Below are 18501 nucleotides of genomic sequence, written 5' to 3' on the forward strand. Positions count from 1 at the left end.
GGCTCAGTTGGTTAAGCGACTGCCTTCGGCTCAGGTCATGATCCTGGAGTCCCGGGATCGAGTCCCGCATCGGGCTCCCTGCTCGGCAGGGAGTCTGCTTCTCCCTCTGAACCTCCTCCCTCTCATGCTCTCTGTCTCTCACTCTCTCTCTCTCAAATAAATAAATAAAATCTTTAAAAAAAAAAAGCAATTAAAATTCCAGCTATCAAAATTTTAAATTTTTTCAGTTGCAAGACATTATTTGGGTGCATACCTGCATTAAACATGATTTATAACATCCAGCATTTCATCCTAAAATTTTCTTTGGTATTGCTTTTATATTGCTTTATTCACTAAAGAATTATGAACCGCTTGCATCCAAGACACGGTGCTAGGTGCTATGCGGACAGGGTACTAAATAAACCATGCCCCCACCCTTGGGTTGTTCACAGTGCTGGCTAAATAAGATGTCTCACAAACGCGTGCAGTTCAAGACAGCATCGGATGAGCGTAAGAAAAAGGCAAAAGGAACCCTGGAGGAGCTTCATAGAGGATGCAGATTTTCCCTGGATCTTTAAGGCACGACAGGATTCGGGGAGCTGGAAGTGGGGGTGGGGAGCTGAGGCAGGTGGAAGGAACAGCCGAAGTCAAAGAGATACGGGCACTCTTGGGCAAGGGTGAGCTGTCCAGTCTTCCTGTGGCACGGGGCATGTACATCAGACCTCTTTTCAGAGCTCCCTTCCCTGGAGGGCACCAATCATATCCCTCCCACACCCTTTCTTTAGGATCAGGAGACAGGAGGGTGCCCTTCTCGCTCCCAGACCACTGCTTCTCAGGCTCTGATGGAAACACGGGTGCACTAAGGCTTGCGCTGTTTTATTCCACCATCCCACCCCGCCCCCCAACATCCCTATTGTCTCCTGACCACTCTCTCTTACTCAGTGAGGACTCTGGCAGTGGCTGGCTCTCTGTTCACCCATCTTCTGGTCTCCCGCCATAATCCTGGATGACTTTGGCACCCACCTGGACAATCAGATCACACCCTGTCTTCTCAGTTCCGGATGCATCTTAAGTGTCCCCCTCCATGCCACTCTGCCACCACCTCCCCTCCCATCCCCCCACCAACAGCACATCCTGGATTGCGACATCAACCAAAAGTTCTCCATCTCCAAAATCCACTGATCACACCAGACTTCCAGCTCTCCTGCTCATCCCTTTTAACTATGACATCTCTTCCAGCTCTTGGGAACCTCTGGTCCACTGGCCCTTAGCTCTCTCGTGGGCCCCCTTACTGACTTTTCCTTCCTAAGCAGCCTAGATTCTGTGCTTAATCCTCTTAATAAGGGGCACCTGGGTGGCTCAGTTGGTTGAGCATCCAACTCTTGATCTCAGCTCAAGTCTTGATCTCACGGTCATGAGTTTAAGCCCGGCTTTGGGCTCAATGCTGTGCATGGAGCCTACTTTTTAACAAAAATCCTCTTAATAATTCCCTTGCCCTTTGTCTTTTTTTCTCATCTCTCTGAGAGCCATCCATGGTCTCTGGGTCTCTATCCAGGTCCCTGGCTGGAGAAAAATCACTCAAATGTGAGGCATGGTGACCACTGAAAGATCACAGCCACCAACCTCCTGGAACTTCTCAGTGCTGCCCAGTTTCCCTGCTCAACTCTCTCTCCCTCTTTTGAACCTTCTTCCCTTTGCCCAGTCTTCAGTGCCTCCTCTCTTCCACCCCACACCTTAGTGGTCCTCAGATGGAAGCTTCCTCAGCTCTCTGCTGCCCTGCCCACCCATTCCCTTCCTTGTGCGCCACCCTCCCCTCAGTCCCACCGGTTACAAGCCTCTCCGCCTCTACTCAAGATCCCTGCTCCTTGCTGTCCTCCGGCTCCCTTCCCTGCCTGCATCTCCAGCTGTCCCTGAGCCTTCCCATCAGCATCTAATCATGATCCAAGGTCTCCTACCAAAAAAACCCCAAAATACAAAAAAAAAGACAGTTCTTCCTTGGTCCCACATCCCCTCCACTTGTTTCTTCTCCTTCACAAAGTTCTCAAAAGAATTATTTACACTGACTGACTCCATTTCCCCACCTCCCACTCACTCCTCAACCCACTCCAATCTGGCTTCCATGCCCGTCATTCCACCGAAATGGCACTTTGTCAAATGACTTCCACGTCTCTGAACGTGGCAGGTCTTTCAGTCCTCGCCATGCTTGACTTGCCCTCTCCGCAGTGTTGACTAGCCTCCTGCCTGACTCGGTCCCTCTTGAAACGCTGCGTCCTGAGCTCCTGCAAACCACCTTCTCCTCCAGGGCTCCTCCCTGTCTCCTCCTCCTCCACCCAGGCTCTTAGCCTGGGATTCCTTGAGGCTCAGTTCTCTTCTCATTCCATACCTGGGGGGTTTATCCTTGTTTTGTATCACACACCTCTGGGACAGTAGGGTGAACTCTCCAGATCCTCTTCTCAGAACATTTTCACCAAATGCGTAAAATAATAATACATGGGGCTTCAAAGGAAACCACGTTTGTCGAAATAGTCATCAAAGTATTTTTAGAAATCTGTGATTCAGTAATATATGTGCTTCTTTATTAACACGTTAAATAACAAGTGATGGGCATGAAGGGGATTTTGAGACATCTGTAACAAATTTAATGCAATGTGAAAATATCTGTGATTGCTATTGGTGACAAAGTGACAGGCACTGCCAATACTACCGTGGATCGTTGCCTGCGTTCAGAAATGAAAGCCATAAAAAAAAAAAAAAAAAGAAATGAAAGCCACGCTTAGATTTCAGTTGGAGGTTAGTGGAATAAACATATAATTTTCCCATTCAAGTTCATGACCCGCCTCCAAGAAGTCCTGCTCTATAAATTCTCCTTAAGTCACCTCAAGATTTTAACTGCCAAAGTCAAGATGTTAACTGCCAATGACTCCCAGATCTCCATATCCAACCCAGAACTCACTTGTAATCTCCAGGTCTGAATATTCAACTGTTTACTCATTACATCTACTTGGAAGCCTCCACAGGCCTAATGCTAGAGTCCCCAACCCAGCCCTTCATGCTTCCTTTTGTGTGGCATCATCAGAATCTGGCACTCTCTCTCCTCCTTACACTCATATTCAATTCAATCTCCGAGTCCTTCCCATTTTACTTCCCCAATAGTTTTTTAATCTGTGTGCTTCTCTTCTATTGCCTAGTTAGGTTACTGCGGAGACCTCCTAGCCAGTCTTTACTTCTACTCCTGCCCCTAAATCCCTCTTTCCCTACCACAGGTGGAATGATAGTGATGAGGGGAACCCTGGCCCACTTAAACCCCTTCTGTGGCTTTCTGTGAATTTCAGAATGGAAACCAAAATCCATGATGGAGCCAGCAAGGCCTTGCTGGTTCTGGTCCTCTGTGCTGCTCCATCCACACTGGCTTTGGGTCCTCCTACGTGCCAGGCCACCTCTTGCTAAGGAGTCTTTGTATATGCTGTTCCCTCTTCTTACAACATGCACCCTGCCTTCCCACTATGCCTCAGATGTCAGCCCAGGTCACTTCCTCAGGGAGGTTTTTCCAAACTGCCCCGTCCCCCCAAACTAGATTCGGACCCTTCTGCCCTATATTCTATGGCTGTCCAAATGCTTTTTATTAAAATTTAGAACATGTAATTTTACATTTCTTTAATGATTATTTGATTAAATGACCTACCTTCCTACCTGGACTGTAAGCTCTGCAAGAGCCAAGTCTTTGTTTTACTCATCACTCCCGTATCCCAACGTATGTGCTATACTGCCTTTTCCATGGAGAATCACCTGTTATTATAAACTTATGTTCATCCTAAAGCACCAATTTTAAGAGACATTTCTCTTAAAATTTATTTCACATTGATTTTCCTCTATTGATCTTTGATCTCTCATTGTTACCAGATGATATCATGAAGGAAACATTTTAGATCTAATGAAATGTTTATTACGGGCCATAAAAAGAAAACTGGCAGTGTTCCCACCAGGTACCTAGTTTATCCCGGCAGCCCGGCAATATCTATATATCTATACTACTGCTCCATTTCTTCCCAATGTTTTACTCCGAGAGCTTCAAAACATATAGAAGAGTTGACAGGATTATGTAGTGACTATCCATATACCCACCACCCAGAGTCTACAGTTGTTGACATTTTGCTATATTTGCTTTATCGAACATCGATCTATCCATCTATCCATCCACTGATCCACCTTGTGTTTTGGTGCATTTCAAAGCCAGTTGCAGACATCAGTCCTCTGCCCTCCCCCCTCCCCCGCCCAAAACACTTCAGCATGTACGTCATTAATGCTGAATATTTGTTTATGGCTTCTGTGGTTTTGATTATTCATATTTTTTTCCAGTTTTTGTTTTAGAGGTAGAAATTACCCACAGTGAATTGTACAAATTTTAACAGTAAATGAGTTTTGACAAATGCATGTAACCATGTAACCCAAACCCCCAACAAGTTTTCATCACCCCATGAAGATCCCCTATGCCCCTTTCTAGCCAATTCTTGTGCCTGTCCCCTCTCAGAGGCGGCAGCTATTCTGTTTTCCCCATAAATTAGTTTTACCTTTTCTTGTTCCATTTTTAAAAAGAGATTTATTGATTGATTGATTGATTGATTTGAGAGAGCGCAAGCAGGCAGTGGGAGGAGGGAGAGAGGGTCTTAAGCAGACTGCACAGAGAGCAGAGCCCAACTCAGGGCTTGATCTCAAGACCCTGAGATCATGACCTGAGCCAAAACCAAGAGTTAGATGCTTAACAGACTACACCACCCAGGACCCCTCTTGTTCCATTTTTTAAAATGGTTTTGAGTTCAACTTTTAAGTCATCTCAGACCCTTTTTAGAAATAGGTGGAATATACTAAGTCGGGTGAGATAAATGAGCCTGTGTAATAATGAAATTAAAATTACATATGAGTTACAAATCAAAATTACAATCTTCTTCCAAAATGACAAAGACTTTTTAAAAAAAGAGAATAGTTGGAAAAGTTATGTAGAAACTGGCATTCTCATACACATCTAGAAATGTAAATTGATACCAATATTTCTAGAGGACAATTTGGGAACAAAAAACTTTAAATCTTTGTGATGCTTTTAATCTACTAATATAAATTCCCACTTTGGGAAACTTAAGGAGATAATTAAAGATGTGTATAAATCTATAAGAATATTCATCATAGCACTATTTATTTTAGCAAAAAGCTGGAAGCAAAGTATATGACCAACAGAAAGAATTATGATAGATCCATCCAGTAATTGAAGAGTGTATTCTGAAGACAAAGAGAACTACCAAAAAAGAATGGACTTTATGTAGTGGGTTTATTCTTAGAGTAATATTTGTATTGTAATTCTGACATTATTTCATGCTTATTACAGACTAAAACACAAAAATATTAAGGAATAAAATATTAAATGGAAAATACAAATATAAAATTTTTTAAAAGAAGGGAAAGCTCCATAGAGTGTTACATTTTAATTAGAAATATCACTGTGAACTCATGATTTTTTAAATATATATTTCTAATGAATTCTATTGAAAGGATTTAGGAACAATACCACCCTACTAGCAATGAACGCACCTCGCATACAGGTATTAATTCCTAAGTACCATTTTAACTGAAAGGAACCAGAGCTTCTTGCATTCCAGGTCTGAGACAGGTAAAATACAAGGCGAAGCTAGGGTATTTTATTGTACCAGAAAGCAAGGAAGTGCTCAAAGACTCAAGTCAAAAGTCAACTTCAATGAACTCCCACTCACCATTTTTGGTACAATGTGAGTATCAAAGGATGTGATGAGGTAATTGAGTAACATATATTCTTGAGACCACAATGATCATAAATTACCTATGTAAATAAAAGAGAACGGGGGATTTCTCCTTTAGAGAAGAATGCCAGCTATTAATTATAGAAGAAATGACAGAATTAGAAAAATCGTTTTGCTACCCCTGTGTAATTACCAATCAGGAAAAGTACATCAAAAGACACTAAAATCATTGGGTAAAATGATTACCTACTAATTGCAATGGGGGGGAAAATGTAACTTTACATTGAAGAAATCTGATAGTCACCACCTTTCCCTAGAGATCAAGCAGCATTGTGAGGTGCTGATGTGTGATGTTATGAAGAAGGACACCACACCACCTATAGAATATGCATACCAAAAATGGTTAACCTGAATTTTATTATGAGGAAACAATCAAATTCAGAACATAAGACCTATGAGGCTGGGACTCCTCAAAACAGTAAAAAACATGAAAAGGCAAGAGAGGCAGAAAAGCAAAGACTAAAGGGACATAAAAACTGCATGCAATGCATGTACTTTGATTGGATCATAGATCAAAACAAACAGCTAAAAAGACATTTTTGGACAATTTGAGTATGTTCCACGTATTAATGTCATGGAACTATTACATTTTCTTAGTCAAGATAAATGGTATTGTGGCTTTGTAGGAGAATGTTTTGATAGGAGATGCATGTTTAAGTATTTAGGGGTGAAGTATCATGAAGTCTAGTTACTTTGAAATTCTTCAGGAAAATATAGAGAGAGCAGAGAGCACGCCTGCATGAGAGCATACGCGTGCAAACTGACAAGCTAAAGAGTAATGGGTATTATTTGTACTATTTTTTCAATTCCTCTGTAGATTTGACATTCTTCACGATGAGACTGAAAGAACGTTAAAAAGGTATCTGTTGATGCAATGTATCATTAAGTGAAACAGTATATAAGGTACAATTCTATTTTTTAATCATATTCAGACATATGCATAAATGTGTGTTAGAGTAACGTCAGCTGTGACAAAGGGACCAAAAACGTGATGACTCTGTCAAGACAGAAGTTCAGTTCTTGTGCCTGTGACAGTTCAGGATGAACCAGATCGGCAGGCAGGCAGCTCTCCTCCACCGGGACTTTCAGAGACAGGCTGATAATGGTTCGGTTGTCTTCGACACACGACTTTCAAAGTTGTTACCGTGCAAGTTGAAGTGCGGAGCCAGACACTGAGGCAGAATGCACACATCACTCCCACTCCCACCGGCTGGTGAGACTTTCCTCCTGAGTTCACATCTAGTGGCTGGGGAGACGGAAACCTGCAGTTCAAGGTGGGTGGCCATATCCAGAAGGATTTTGGTGGAAAGCTAGTTGTCTCCATCACAGTCATGAAAAGGGAGTCTTAAAGAATACAGACCAAGCTATTTGCAGTTTTTATTTCAAGGTTAATGGGGTTTTAAAGGTTTTGAATTTTCTTTCTTAGGCTTGTCTTGATTTTTCCATTATGAACATGTGTTTCTTTTGTAATGAAGAATTACACTTTATAAAAATAAGCCACTGAAACTACAAAAAGATTATTTCACTGGCAAATCTGCAGAATGCTTTATTTTCCCACTCTGAAGAAAACATACGTGTTAATCTTAATACCATGTTAAGAATTTTCTACTCAGACCCACAGTCTCTATCACATTGACTCTCAATCCCCTGCTTGAATCTCAGAGCCACTTCCCCACCATCTGACCCCACCTTGCTCTCCAGCTTTTGTTCTCTCCGCTCCTCTCACACTCTCTGCTCTGGCCCCTGGCCCTGCTGTCTGAGAATCATGCCCAACTTCTTACTCCATCCATACCTTGGCTCCTGAAACCACTACCTGCCTCATGAACCCTGCCTGACTTCACATCTTTTTCTGAGTTCCTTTAGAATTCAGAATTGGTGCCACCCAATTTATTGCTTAATTAAATGTTGTTTTGAATTTTGCTAGTATGGTATATAATCTTCTCTCTCCCACTGCAAGGATTTTGTCTTTAGATTCCTTCATGGTGTCTAGCATGGGGTTGAAGACATAGTTGTTGCAAATGATACTTCTCAATTCCCACATTTTAGACATATTCTTTTGAGTAGGAGGTAATTTTGTAGGTGATCTCCATTTGATGGCCAAATCTTTTATGTTCCTCAGATGCTCCTCTCAGCTAAAAGGGGAATATGAATTCAAGTAAAGAATGGAGGAGAAATATATTGTAGCCACACTACATGTGAGAAATACCCAACTGAGATCAGTCTCAATGTGCTACTAAACACTACACTGGGGGCGCCTGGGTGGCTCAGTCGTTGAACGTCTGCCTTCGACTCAGGTCATGATCCCAGGGTCCTGGGACCAAGCCCCGCGTAGGGCTCCCTGCTCTGCGGGAGGCCTGCTTCTCCGTCTCCCTCTGTCTGCTGCTCCCTCTGCCTGCACTCTGTCAAATAAATAAGTCTTTTAATAAATAAATAAACACTACACTGTAGCATTCAAATTTTTAAAATCCAACATTTTCTGGCCACATACCACTTCTTTACCCACTGCCCACCACACAGAACTCTACCCCAGAGAACACCATACATACTTGTCCCCAAAAGCACGAAAATGTGTCCCCACCCATGTAAACCGACAGCGATTTCCACAACACACAAGGGATCAATTTGCATTACAAGCAATACCTAGCAAGTGTCAGGAAATCTGTCATGTTTGCTCTTTCAGTCGCTTGCAGCTCCGAGTTTCACCCAGAGACCATTCCATAGTGAGATGGAGAGTAAGCACAAAGACAACTCTACAGTCCCACATGCCCCTCCTTCAGGGAGCAGACCCAATGGTCATCATACACTAATTTAATCATCAAGGCCACTACTACTTTCAGATCAGTGTCTCAAGCTGAGTCATTCCAACTTGCTAGCATGAGAATCACAGACAGTGGCCGGTTGGCGGGGGGGCGGGGGGGCGGGGTGCCCTTTACCGAAGTCAATGGTACAGACCAGTGTGCAGGATATTTATACATGTGACAGCGCATCTGACTCCAAAAAGCATCTTGTGGCAAAATGGAGAGCAAAGGTTTATTGCTGATCCCACTCTTACCCAGCCCCATATGGCAGCCACATCTTCAGGTGGGAGAGACAAATGGGGTTAAGCAGCAATCTGATTCCGGCAGGTGGTACGTGAGTCCAAACGAACAAACAAAAACCCAAAAACACAAAACAAAAAACCCCAAAACCCAAAAAAGGTTACTGATCCTTGTTCTTTATTGTTGTTGAAGTTTACGATTCCAGTAAGCTCAAAACTGTCCTGAACATGGGCAGGACTTTGCTGCTCTTAGTTTTTTCTAGATAAGAGAAGTATAGCCTGCTTTGTGATATGGCCAGCATTCCGTGTAGAACATGCTAACTTTATGGTTCTTGAATACACAAAGGAGTCCACCCTACCCCTAATGCTATAAGCTACCCTCAATTCTCTAATGCTGTTTTTGTGTTTGAGGCACAATGTGAATGTGGACTTTGGAGATTTTGAAGACACACATTTGCACCCACAGTCCCTTGGTCACCCTTCCCATGTTGTTACTGTTTGAATGTCGAGAGTCACCATCTTGATCACAGTCTTTCACAGGCTCATGAAAATGCATTCATTTTGAATGTCATAAACACACGGTCTTTCTCTGGCACCAGCCTGACGCTACCCTTTGCCTCTTCCCTTTTATTCCCAGCAGGTTGTACCCTGGTCTACACATGTCATGAGATCTGTTCAGCCCAGCTTTCCATCCCATGACATGTGGCAAAATAGGTTTAGTGTCTCCATCAATCAGAATTCAGTAGCACACGCTGGGGGAGGGTGGGAGGTGGCATACCAGTTGAGAACCAGTTTCCTGGGTCTTGGAAAAGAGCCATCAGGCAAGAGTTGGAAAATAAGTTGGTCTTGTCTGTCTCTGACTACTTTAGTCTCCTTGCTCTTCTAATCATCTCTGTTCACTGTCACCTGGCCATTCCAGACTCGACATTGTTAGGTCTCAGGTAAAAAATCTCGTCATTCTCACATCCCTGAGGAAATGCATTCCACTCCCAATCCTTGGGTCTCCATCTTCCAGGCCTAACTAGAACGATGACAGTGTCACTAAGCCGTTATTCCAGTGCCCAGGGCCACTGCATTCTCTGACCGAAGTGCCTTCTCTTCCTCATGTGATTCTTCCTCTGAACTTTTGGGAGCACCTAGCCCTGGGCAAGGTAATATCTCTATTAGGCCAGAAGAGCAAGTTGGGGATTTTTGGAAAACGTTAAGTACAAATATAATAACGCTCTAAAAAATGTTAATTTTGACAATAACTTCTTTTAGTTCTTCTTTAGCTTTATTAGGACTTTCTCATCAAATTACAAATAGAGAACTTAGAATACTCACATATACCATGTAGCTTGATTTTTTAAAGTTTTTTCTAGTTCGTTTTTTTTTAAATGCTTTAAGACTTTGATTTTGAAAGATCGAGCTGCTTTTCTTTCCTCAAAGGAATAGCAATGTGCTGTTGCCTCCACCCTCCATGTGACATTTCAACTTAGGAACATATGGGGGAAGAAATGAAAATTGTCATTACTGTTCAAAATGACAAGAGGAAAAGACAGTTTTAAAATCAACTTTGAATCAAAATAATTTAATTATTATTGTTTGATAATCTCTAAATGTTGTTAAATATTTTCCATTGGAGATTTGCTGTGTGAAAAAGAAATTGTACCACATTTTCTTTTTTTTTTTTAAGACTTTATTTTTATTTATTTGACAGAGAGAGACACAGCGAGAGAGGGAACACAAGCAGGGGGAGTGGGAGAGGGAGAAGCAGGCTTCCCGCAGAGCAGGGAGCCCGATGTGGGGCTCAATCCCAGGACCCTGGGATCATGACCTGAGCCGAAGGCAGACGCTTAACCAACTGAGCCACCCAGGCGCCCCCATACCACATTTTCTTAAGATGAAATAAATTTCAACTGACTACTTACAAGACAATTATAAATTATATAGCTTTTGAAAGAAACCAAGAGTCCAATGTAGGAACTGATCCACTTTCTCTGTTCACATTTATTCGGATTAGGTGAAAATCCAATAGAATGTTTCATTGGGGATTTTGGTTTTGCTTTCAACAATACGTAGTTAATATTCAGTAGTTAGCTAATTTAATGGATGAACATGAATGGACAGCTAATTGCAAAAGCCAACACTTGCATGGCACCTACTGCATGCCTGGCATTGTTCTAAGCACTATTAACACATCTCAACTCATTCAATCCTCACAGAGCCACCAAAAGATAGACCACTATTGTTCATGCATGAAAAGAATCTGAGATGCAGAGAGATGAACTAAACTGTATCACACAATAAGTCTGTGAAAGGGCCAGGATTTACTCCCAGGAAGTTTTATTAAATACTATGCTTTAGTGCCAGAGTGAGTTACTATGACTTGTCCCACCAAGGATCCTCCTCCCTGGATAATATGATGGGTTTTCATAAGAGAGGATAGATGAGAATGGCAGAGAATATAAGAGGACATGAATAAAGGCACAGAAAGTTGAAATGATCTGCTTACAATGACTCAGTAAAGCAAGCACATTCGTAAGTATTATAGTAAGTATTATAGTTCCTGCCATTGTGACTTTAGTTTCCTGCTGACAAAACACCCTTTCAGCTGCAATTTCTGGACTCTTTGAAATGATTACCAACCAGAAGGAAGTTTTATGGCACCAGGAACCAGAAGAGGACGAACTCAGAATGCAGGTGCACAATACCATATGTAATAGGCACTGCCTAGGGGGCCAAACTTTCTTTCACCTTTGGTGCTATTAAAGGCTTGAAGTATAATGAGTGGGTGAAGGAAGGATAAATATGGCTTAACACCCACCCAATAAAAAGTCTTGTTAACAACTCACTCCTCCCAGTTCAGCACTGTCTGGGACAAGCAAAGAATCCAGCCCTGGCTGAGGGTGATGGACCCACAGTAATGGTGGACACTATTATTGTTCCTGATACTGTCACTGTGGATACTGGTAGTCTTAGTCCAGAGAATCTTTATTGCCTTTGCTTTGGTTAGAAATAAAGGGCTGAAGGGGGCGCCTGGGTGGCTCAGTCGGTGAAGCGTCTGCCTTCAGCTCAGGCCCTGATCTCAAGGTCCTGGGGTTGAGCTCTGCATGGGCTCCCTCCTCAGCAGGGAGTCTGCTTCTCCCTCTCCCTGTCTCCCCAGCTTGTGTGCTCTTGCACTCTCTCTTTCCCTCTCTGAATTAAATAAATAAAATCTTAAAAAAAAAAAAAGGAAAGAAAGGGCTGAAGAACAGACCCCTGTATGAGCAGGCTTCCCCACACACTAATGTCAGGTGTTTGTGTTGGACAATTAAAGCCCACATTTCCTTCTCTGAAAACAGTCTGTCTCATGCTCAGATATGACCTAATGCTTCATCTGTGACGTCACAATCATTTTCAAGGATTTCTATTAAATTCCAGAATCAAAAAGGTAAATGGAGGACTGATTCATTAAGTCCTTTCTTTTCCCTGTCCCTTTATATGATTTGTTTTCTGAAACGACAGAGAGAAATAATAATTATTTGTTTGAAGGCTGTATCCAGACTCTAAATTACAAAACAGGACTTATAATCTTAGAGGATAATGATCTGTCCACCTGTAGATTTATACAGACTTCTTTGGAGAAGACTGACAAGTAGGGGACTTTTTTAGAATTCAGTTTGTCTTACATTGCGCCCAATAATTCAAAGCTACTCAGAGTATTTTCCTGAGTCAGGAGCCTTGAAATGAAAATGCCACAACTGTCAGCGACAACGATGAGTGAGATCAATACAAACTGCCACAGTTGGGGAGGGGAGGAGGGGCGTTAATGTAGCACTCTTGTCTGCAAAAGACTGCATCTTCAGAGGACGTTCCAATACTGGACTAATGTGCCTGTAGAAGAACTGAGTGACCCTCTCCCCCTGGAGGGAGGGGTGAGAACCTTGGGGTTTTGTTTGTTGCAAAGTGTTTCACAAATCATAACACCAGGACCTAAACCTTAAGGCAGGGGGGCACCTGGGTGGTTCAGTTTGTTGAGCGTCTGGCTCTTGGTTTCAGCTCAGGTCATGATCTCAGGGTCCTGGGATCAAACCCTGCCTGGGGCTCTGCACTCAGTGGGGACTCTACTTGAGGATTCTCTCCTCCCTCCTCCACCCTTTCCCCCAACAATAAATAAATCTTTAAAAAAAAAAAAAAATCATAATGCAAGACTTAACTCCCCTCTCATGACCAGGTTTCCCATAGCCATTTACACTGCTTTTATTATTTCTTTGGTGGGTGTAGTTGTGGCAAAGTATAAAACTATTGAATGTCTGGATAATTTCGGTTGTGTTGGCAAGGCTATGCCGAGCTACTCTGACACTGCAGGAATCATGATTTGGCTGTGCATAGATTTATACTGACTTCTTTACAGAGGACTGACAAGTAGGGGACTTTTAAAAAGATTAGTCTGTCTTAGGTTGCACCCAATAATTCAGAATATTAAACTGAGGTCCCATTTTTTCAGTCCCAACACACTATCTAAATTTCCTTTTCATTGTTAAGTATATGATTACCATAAAGACCATTTTTCCTCACCCACCCCCAAGGCAGTTCAAATAACAAAAGCAAGACGTTTAAGGGCATTGTTTCTCCTGCTTTCATATGTAGCCTTTAACATGAGTTATTTGGGTTTACGCAAGGGTCAGAAATGCATTCTCTTCATAATGTTCTACAAGACAGACTCATAGAAGTGCCTTCTTTTTATAGCGTTCCACAAAATAGACTTATTAACTTTGCTATTATTTCTAACTGATACTTCTAAATGGATACAGTCCATCAAAGTCTCTCTGGTAAAAGGGCATATTAAGTGTGGCAGGAAGCTCCAGTGTTAGTGCTGAAGGGGCCCATGCATTCAGCTCGTCTCTCCTCTGCATAGCTAAGATGACCTACTTGGCCACTGATACTCAGACACCTTTCATTTTTTGTAGAGTTCTGGTGAGGAGGATCCTCTAGCCGAACCAAGACCATTCACCAAGAGTTCTGCGGTTAAATGTGATTCCAAACTTCCAGCAATTGACCAAACATCAGTCAAACAGAAACATAAAAGTACCATGACTCCAAGGAAGGTGGAGAAAGCAGGCCCCAGCAAATCCTCTTCAGGTGAGTGGCTGAGTTACTGAAACTCACAAAATCTAAAATCCCAGTATTATAGGTAATGACAACAGTCAGACTGGTGGTATTGGTTACACCTAGTGTTCTCCAAAGGGTGAATGAACTCAGGCTTTGGAGGGTCCAATGATCTCATGCAAATGGTAAAATTCATTTCGGGGTAGAAGAGCAGGTCAAGGAGGTGTGAATTATGTAGAGTAACTGTTCCCACTGCCCATATTTCTGACCAATCATTGGCTTTGTGTGGCACTTGCCTAGAATTGGCATTTTTTCATCTTCTTCACCCTTCTGGGGGGGAATAAAGGCATTTGGCCCCAGGTATCAAATTTTATGACTCAAGTGAGAGCATGAAGAGAAGCTTCCAAAAGCATCTGAACACCATAATTTATAGCCAAGAAAGAGAGTAATAAAGTCCTCCAGTTCTGGGGTTGTCCTCTCGGGGAGGAAAGGGGCTTGATAAATCCTCCCTTTTGTGCAATTTGGTAAATAATTCACTCTTTAGCTGCCTTTGAAGCGGAGACCAGTCCTCTGCTTGAGGCAGGAGTTATTTAATAGTATCCAGAAAGAGGATAAATTCAAGTGAAAGCGTAGAGTCCCTCGGGCTCATCCCCATCAAAGCCAACATATGGAGGACAAACTGGATTCCTCCAGAATGGGACTTCGAAGTTGGGGTAACTAGGCAGAAAGGTCTGCCTTCTGCTTGCAGTAGAATGGAAACGATCCAAATTAACTGCCGAGGAATTTGTAAATAGTGTGCAATTCATTTAAATACAAATCACAACTACTTTCTAATCCTAAATAGCTCTTGTCAATGCAACCTACCCGTCCAGTGAAGTCTTAATGCATTTTTAGAAAATGGCAGCTTTCCCTCAGATTAACCACCCACATTTTGTTGCTTTAATGAAGTTAAAAAAAAAAAAACCAATTGACTTCCGAAATGATGTCCTTCCAAGCAAAGCCTGAACTCTCTTTCCTTATTTACTCAGGGGAAAGTATCGTCAATAGTTAACAGTTTCTCATTTTGAAGATTTTTAGTAGGAAGTATGTTTTTAATTCAGCTGTTTAAGAATGGAATAGAGCAGATAAGATCATTCCCTAAATATTTCAAAATACATGCTGTAATTTATTGAATTAGGGATGTTTTTAATAGAAAAAAATTGAATTTAAATTCAAATAATGCAATTCCATTCACTCAATATAATTTCTAGCCTTCTTACTAAAACTGCGTAGCTATTCGCATGGGCTGCTTTATCATCTGTGGAGAAAAATCATTAAGATGTACAGTTGAGGCCCATGAGATGATTTTGGTCTGTGTGATTAATACAGATGCTTTTCTGACTGACCAAACTCCATATGGAACGTACAACACTGACAAAAGGAAGAATTAATTCACTTTACATTCTATAAAACATCACGTTTGAAGAATTACTAGCCTGGAAAACACCAAGGTTTAGGCAAGAGAGCCAAGTTGGCAGAAAGATATCTATTTCATCAAATGGGGGATGTTACTTGTAGTAAAAGGTTTTAAAAAGCACCGGCTTTATCGTCCTACTAGGACCCTAGACCATGTCCAAGATCCATGCAGGCAGGAGCTGGACTGGGCCCCGGCTGTCCAGCGAGACTAGCAGTCCTGGTGATTGATGCCAGTTGCCACAGAAGCCGAAGCACTTGTGCAGCAAACCGCGTTAGCGAAGCTGGCCAAAAGCAAAGCGTTGGTGTGTTGAGATCCACTCATTTTACATGTGTAGATGCACCCTCAGAGTTCCTTAATTAGCACAGTGAAATGAGAGCCCAGAGACATGGTGAGAATTTAAGCGGAGTCTTTTCAGGAAAAGTCTAGTTGAGTGGCGCTAGCAGCTCAGGGAAAAAAAAACAACAACGAATACCCTGCTGTTGGAAAAAAAGAAGATTTGGGGCCTGAATTATCTGGACACATTGATCCAATCTACCAGGTAAATTCACAGGTTCTTGCTTTTCTTCACCTCTGCAGAGAAATATTTTCCTAAAGCTTTCTGGGGGTAATCCAAAGTCGGCAGTGAATCACCAAAACTCTTCCCATTTCAGAACTGGGATTCTGTGCAGAATTGAAGCATCAAACCCAGTGAAATCCCTTTGCAACATCTGTGTGATAGGCTAACCTTCCCCCACTGAGCTTTGCTAGACTTTTCCTGAATACAATAATATAGCTGGGAAATGTGGCCTGCCTTACATGCAAATCTGTGTAATGATAACCCATGACATAAAGGAGGTTTTCCTTATATCTGTGGGAACTACCATCTAGAATTTAGGCTATTTACAATATAGGAACCAATGGTGCCCTCTACAAATAGATTTATAACTGAGAAGGTGTCAGATTTTCACTGGTCTTCACACTCTATTAGAAGGAATCCACGCATTTTAAATTAAGTTCATATCTTCCACGGAACTGTTGCTAAGTGAGTTGGCTTGTGGTTCTCCATGCTGTCTCCCTCCGTGTAGTGTTGAGCAAGTGCTTTAGAGTCAAAATGCTTGGATGAGCATCTGGGCCCCATTTCTTCTTTGCTGTGTGGCTTTTGGGCACGTGACTTCTCTGTGCCTCAGCTTCCTCATCTGTAAAGTGGGGGGTGAAAACAGATCCTACCCGCTGGGACTGCTGTAAAGATTCAATGATAAAACGTATCCTCAGCCATTAGAACGGTGCCCGATACCATAAGCACTTGGTAAATTACAGCATTATGATCTCTAGGATGGGAGAACTGTATTCACGAGAGAATGAACTAGAAACCCTTGTTTTCTTTGTCTTAATGTTGTCCCCCCTCCCCACAATCTTTTTTCCCCTTTACCAAAAATCAGAGTTGTATTTTTAAAATCCTGATATAAATGCAGGTACAGACACTTTTACTACACCCTGAATTTCCAAAGCAAAACAAAAAGGGGAAAAAAATGAATAATCAGAAAGCATTCACCAAGCCAGAGATTTGCTTTATCTCCAAAAAGACTTGGAAAATTCAGGCAGTGAGTCAAGACCCAGCTGTGTCTGATGTGCGATGGATTCAGAAATCCTATTTCATGATCAAGGTGAACACAGATACAGGGTGGGAGAGAAGCAGTTACATATTCTTACTTCAGAATTCTGTCTGGATCCGTGAGAAGCAGAGCAGTCTGCAGGCCCAGCGAATGCTGGGGGACAGAGAAGCGAAGGGAGCTACCGTGGCCTCCAACTCCTGGACTCCTGCCCGCATCCAAGACTCCGCCCAGCCATAGCCTGACTTGTAAAGGAGCCACCTCTCCTTTCCAGAACCTGCAGAGGCATCCAAAGGCCATTGTGCTGTGGGGTTCCAGCGCCTGGAGCCCTGCAGACCTCTCTGCCTCAGTGCCAGGCACACGGGAAATGAGTGTGCCCTCTCCTGTCACCTAGAGCTTGGGCACCGTCTCCTAGTTATGTGCCAGGAAAATGGATCTGGATGGAGTCATGGAGCCTGCTTCCAAAACCTTGCCCTTTAAAACAAAGCCAAGTGTTCTGAAATTATCCTCACTTATTACTGAGTTCAATGTTAGTCATTACCAGATTCACATTTTTAGGAGTAGCAAAACCTATTCAGCTTTATAATGGCTTATTGTGAAGATGTATTCTTGTAAAGCTAAGAAACAGCAGTGAATTCAGATTTAAAAAGATAAACATCTAACATAACTATGGTCTTTTTTGAGTTGGGAAATATTTATTTGAAGGGTAGCCTGGAAGAGAAATTTGGGGCAAATCCCAAAACTTCATAACTTACCTTGCAAATAAATCCTGTTGAAGATTTTCTTGAAAGGCCAAGATTAATGAATTTCCAGGCGTGTCCACTGGTGTCCCAACAACTTTCCAAGCCATCTGCCCAAGTAAGAAAACAAGCAACATAAGTGAATGCTGCCACTTCTATAGAGAGAATCAATTCTCAGTCGTTTATGGTAATGCTTCTGAGACCAGTGGGGCTCAGGGACGTCACAGAGTCCAGAATTTGAAGTCCTGATTCAGAATCCTCCTGGTCTATCACTTTATAGCCCTATAAATGTGAGCTGGCAACTTCTCTGAACTCAGTTTCCTTATCAGTAAAATCGAGTTTATTACCTATCTCACCAGGTAGACAGGAAGATTAAAATCTTGGGGAGAGCCTAAGCCTTAGGTAAAGGTCAGTCCCCAATCCTCCCTCTGCTTATGAAGCCTACTCCCGCCACCACCCGCTGCTCCAGGGTTGCCATCTTTTTATAAGCCGCTCAACCAAAGCCATTTTAATTTGAGATATGAGAGAGGTTATAACTTTATTATAAAAAATTTTAGGGGCGCCTGGCTGGCTCAGTCAGAAGATCATGCAACTCTTGATCTTGGGGTCATGAGTTCAAGCCCCACGTTGGATGTAGAGATTACATAAATAAGTAAATAATAAACTTAAAAAATGTTAACTATCTGATTATCAATGAGGTCATCCACTTATCCGGTACCTCTGGGATGTTAGCAAATCTATCCAATCGGCCCTGCTGTCCCAAGGAGGAGGATACCAGGATGCATTAATTTCCTCATCCATCACC

At 42.3% G+C, this 18501-nt stretch overlaps 1 protein-coding gene and 1 long non-coding RNA gene across 2 annotated transcripts in view; one reads left to right on the forward strand and one right to left on the reverse strand.

Moving 5' to 3' along the window:
- The window catches only part of LOC115938130 (putative E3 ubiquitin-protein ligase MARCHF10), a 46973-nt gene that overhangs the window by 25525 nt on the left and 2947 nt on the right, over positions 1-18501 (forward strand). Inside the window, exon 4 of the mRNA XM_081804737.1 lies at positions 13773-13944. Coding sequence (XP_081660863.1) covers positions 13773-13944 — 172 coding nt within the window. The remainder of the gene's footprint in view (positions 1-13772; positions 13945-18501) is intronic.
- LOC145717313 (uncharacterized) overlaps positions 10801-18501 on the reverse strand; it is a 10655-nt gene continuing 2954 nt past the window's right edge. The window contains exons 2-3 of the long non-coding RNA XR_014140441.1: positions 17712-17806; positions 10801-17233 (exon numbers count right to left, since the gene is read on the reverse strand). This is a non-coding gene — a long non-coding RNA (uncharacterized LOC145717313). The remainder of the gene's footprint in view (positions 17234-17711; positions 17807-18501) is intronic.

This window comes from Leptonychotes weddellii, chromosome 15, assembly GCF_054177405.1.
Source record: "Leptonychotes weddellii isolate Sample4059 chromosome 15, ASM5417740v2, whole genome shotgun sequence".
Lineage (NCBI taxonomy): Eukaryota > Metazoa > Chordata > Mammalia > Carnivora > Phocidae > Leptonychotes > Leptonychotes weddellii.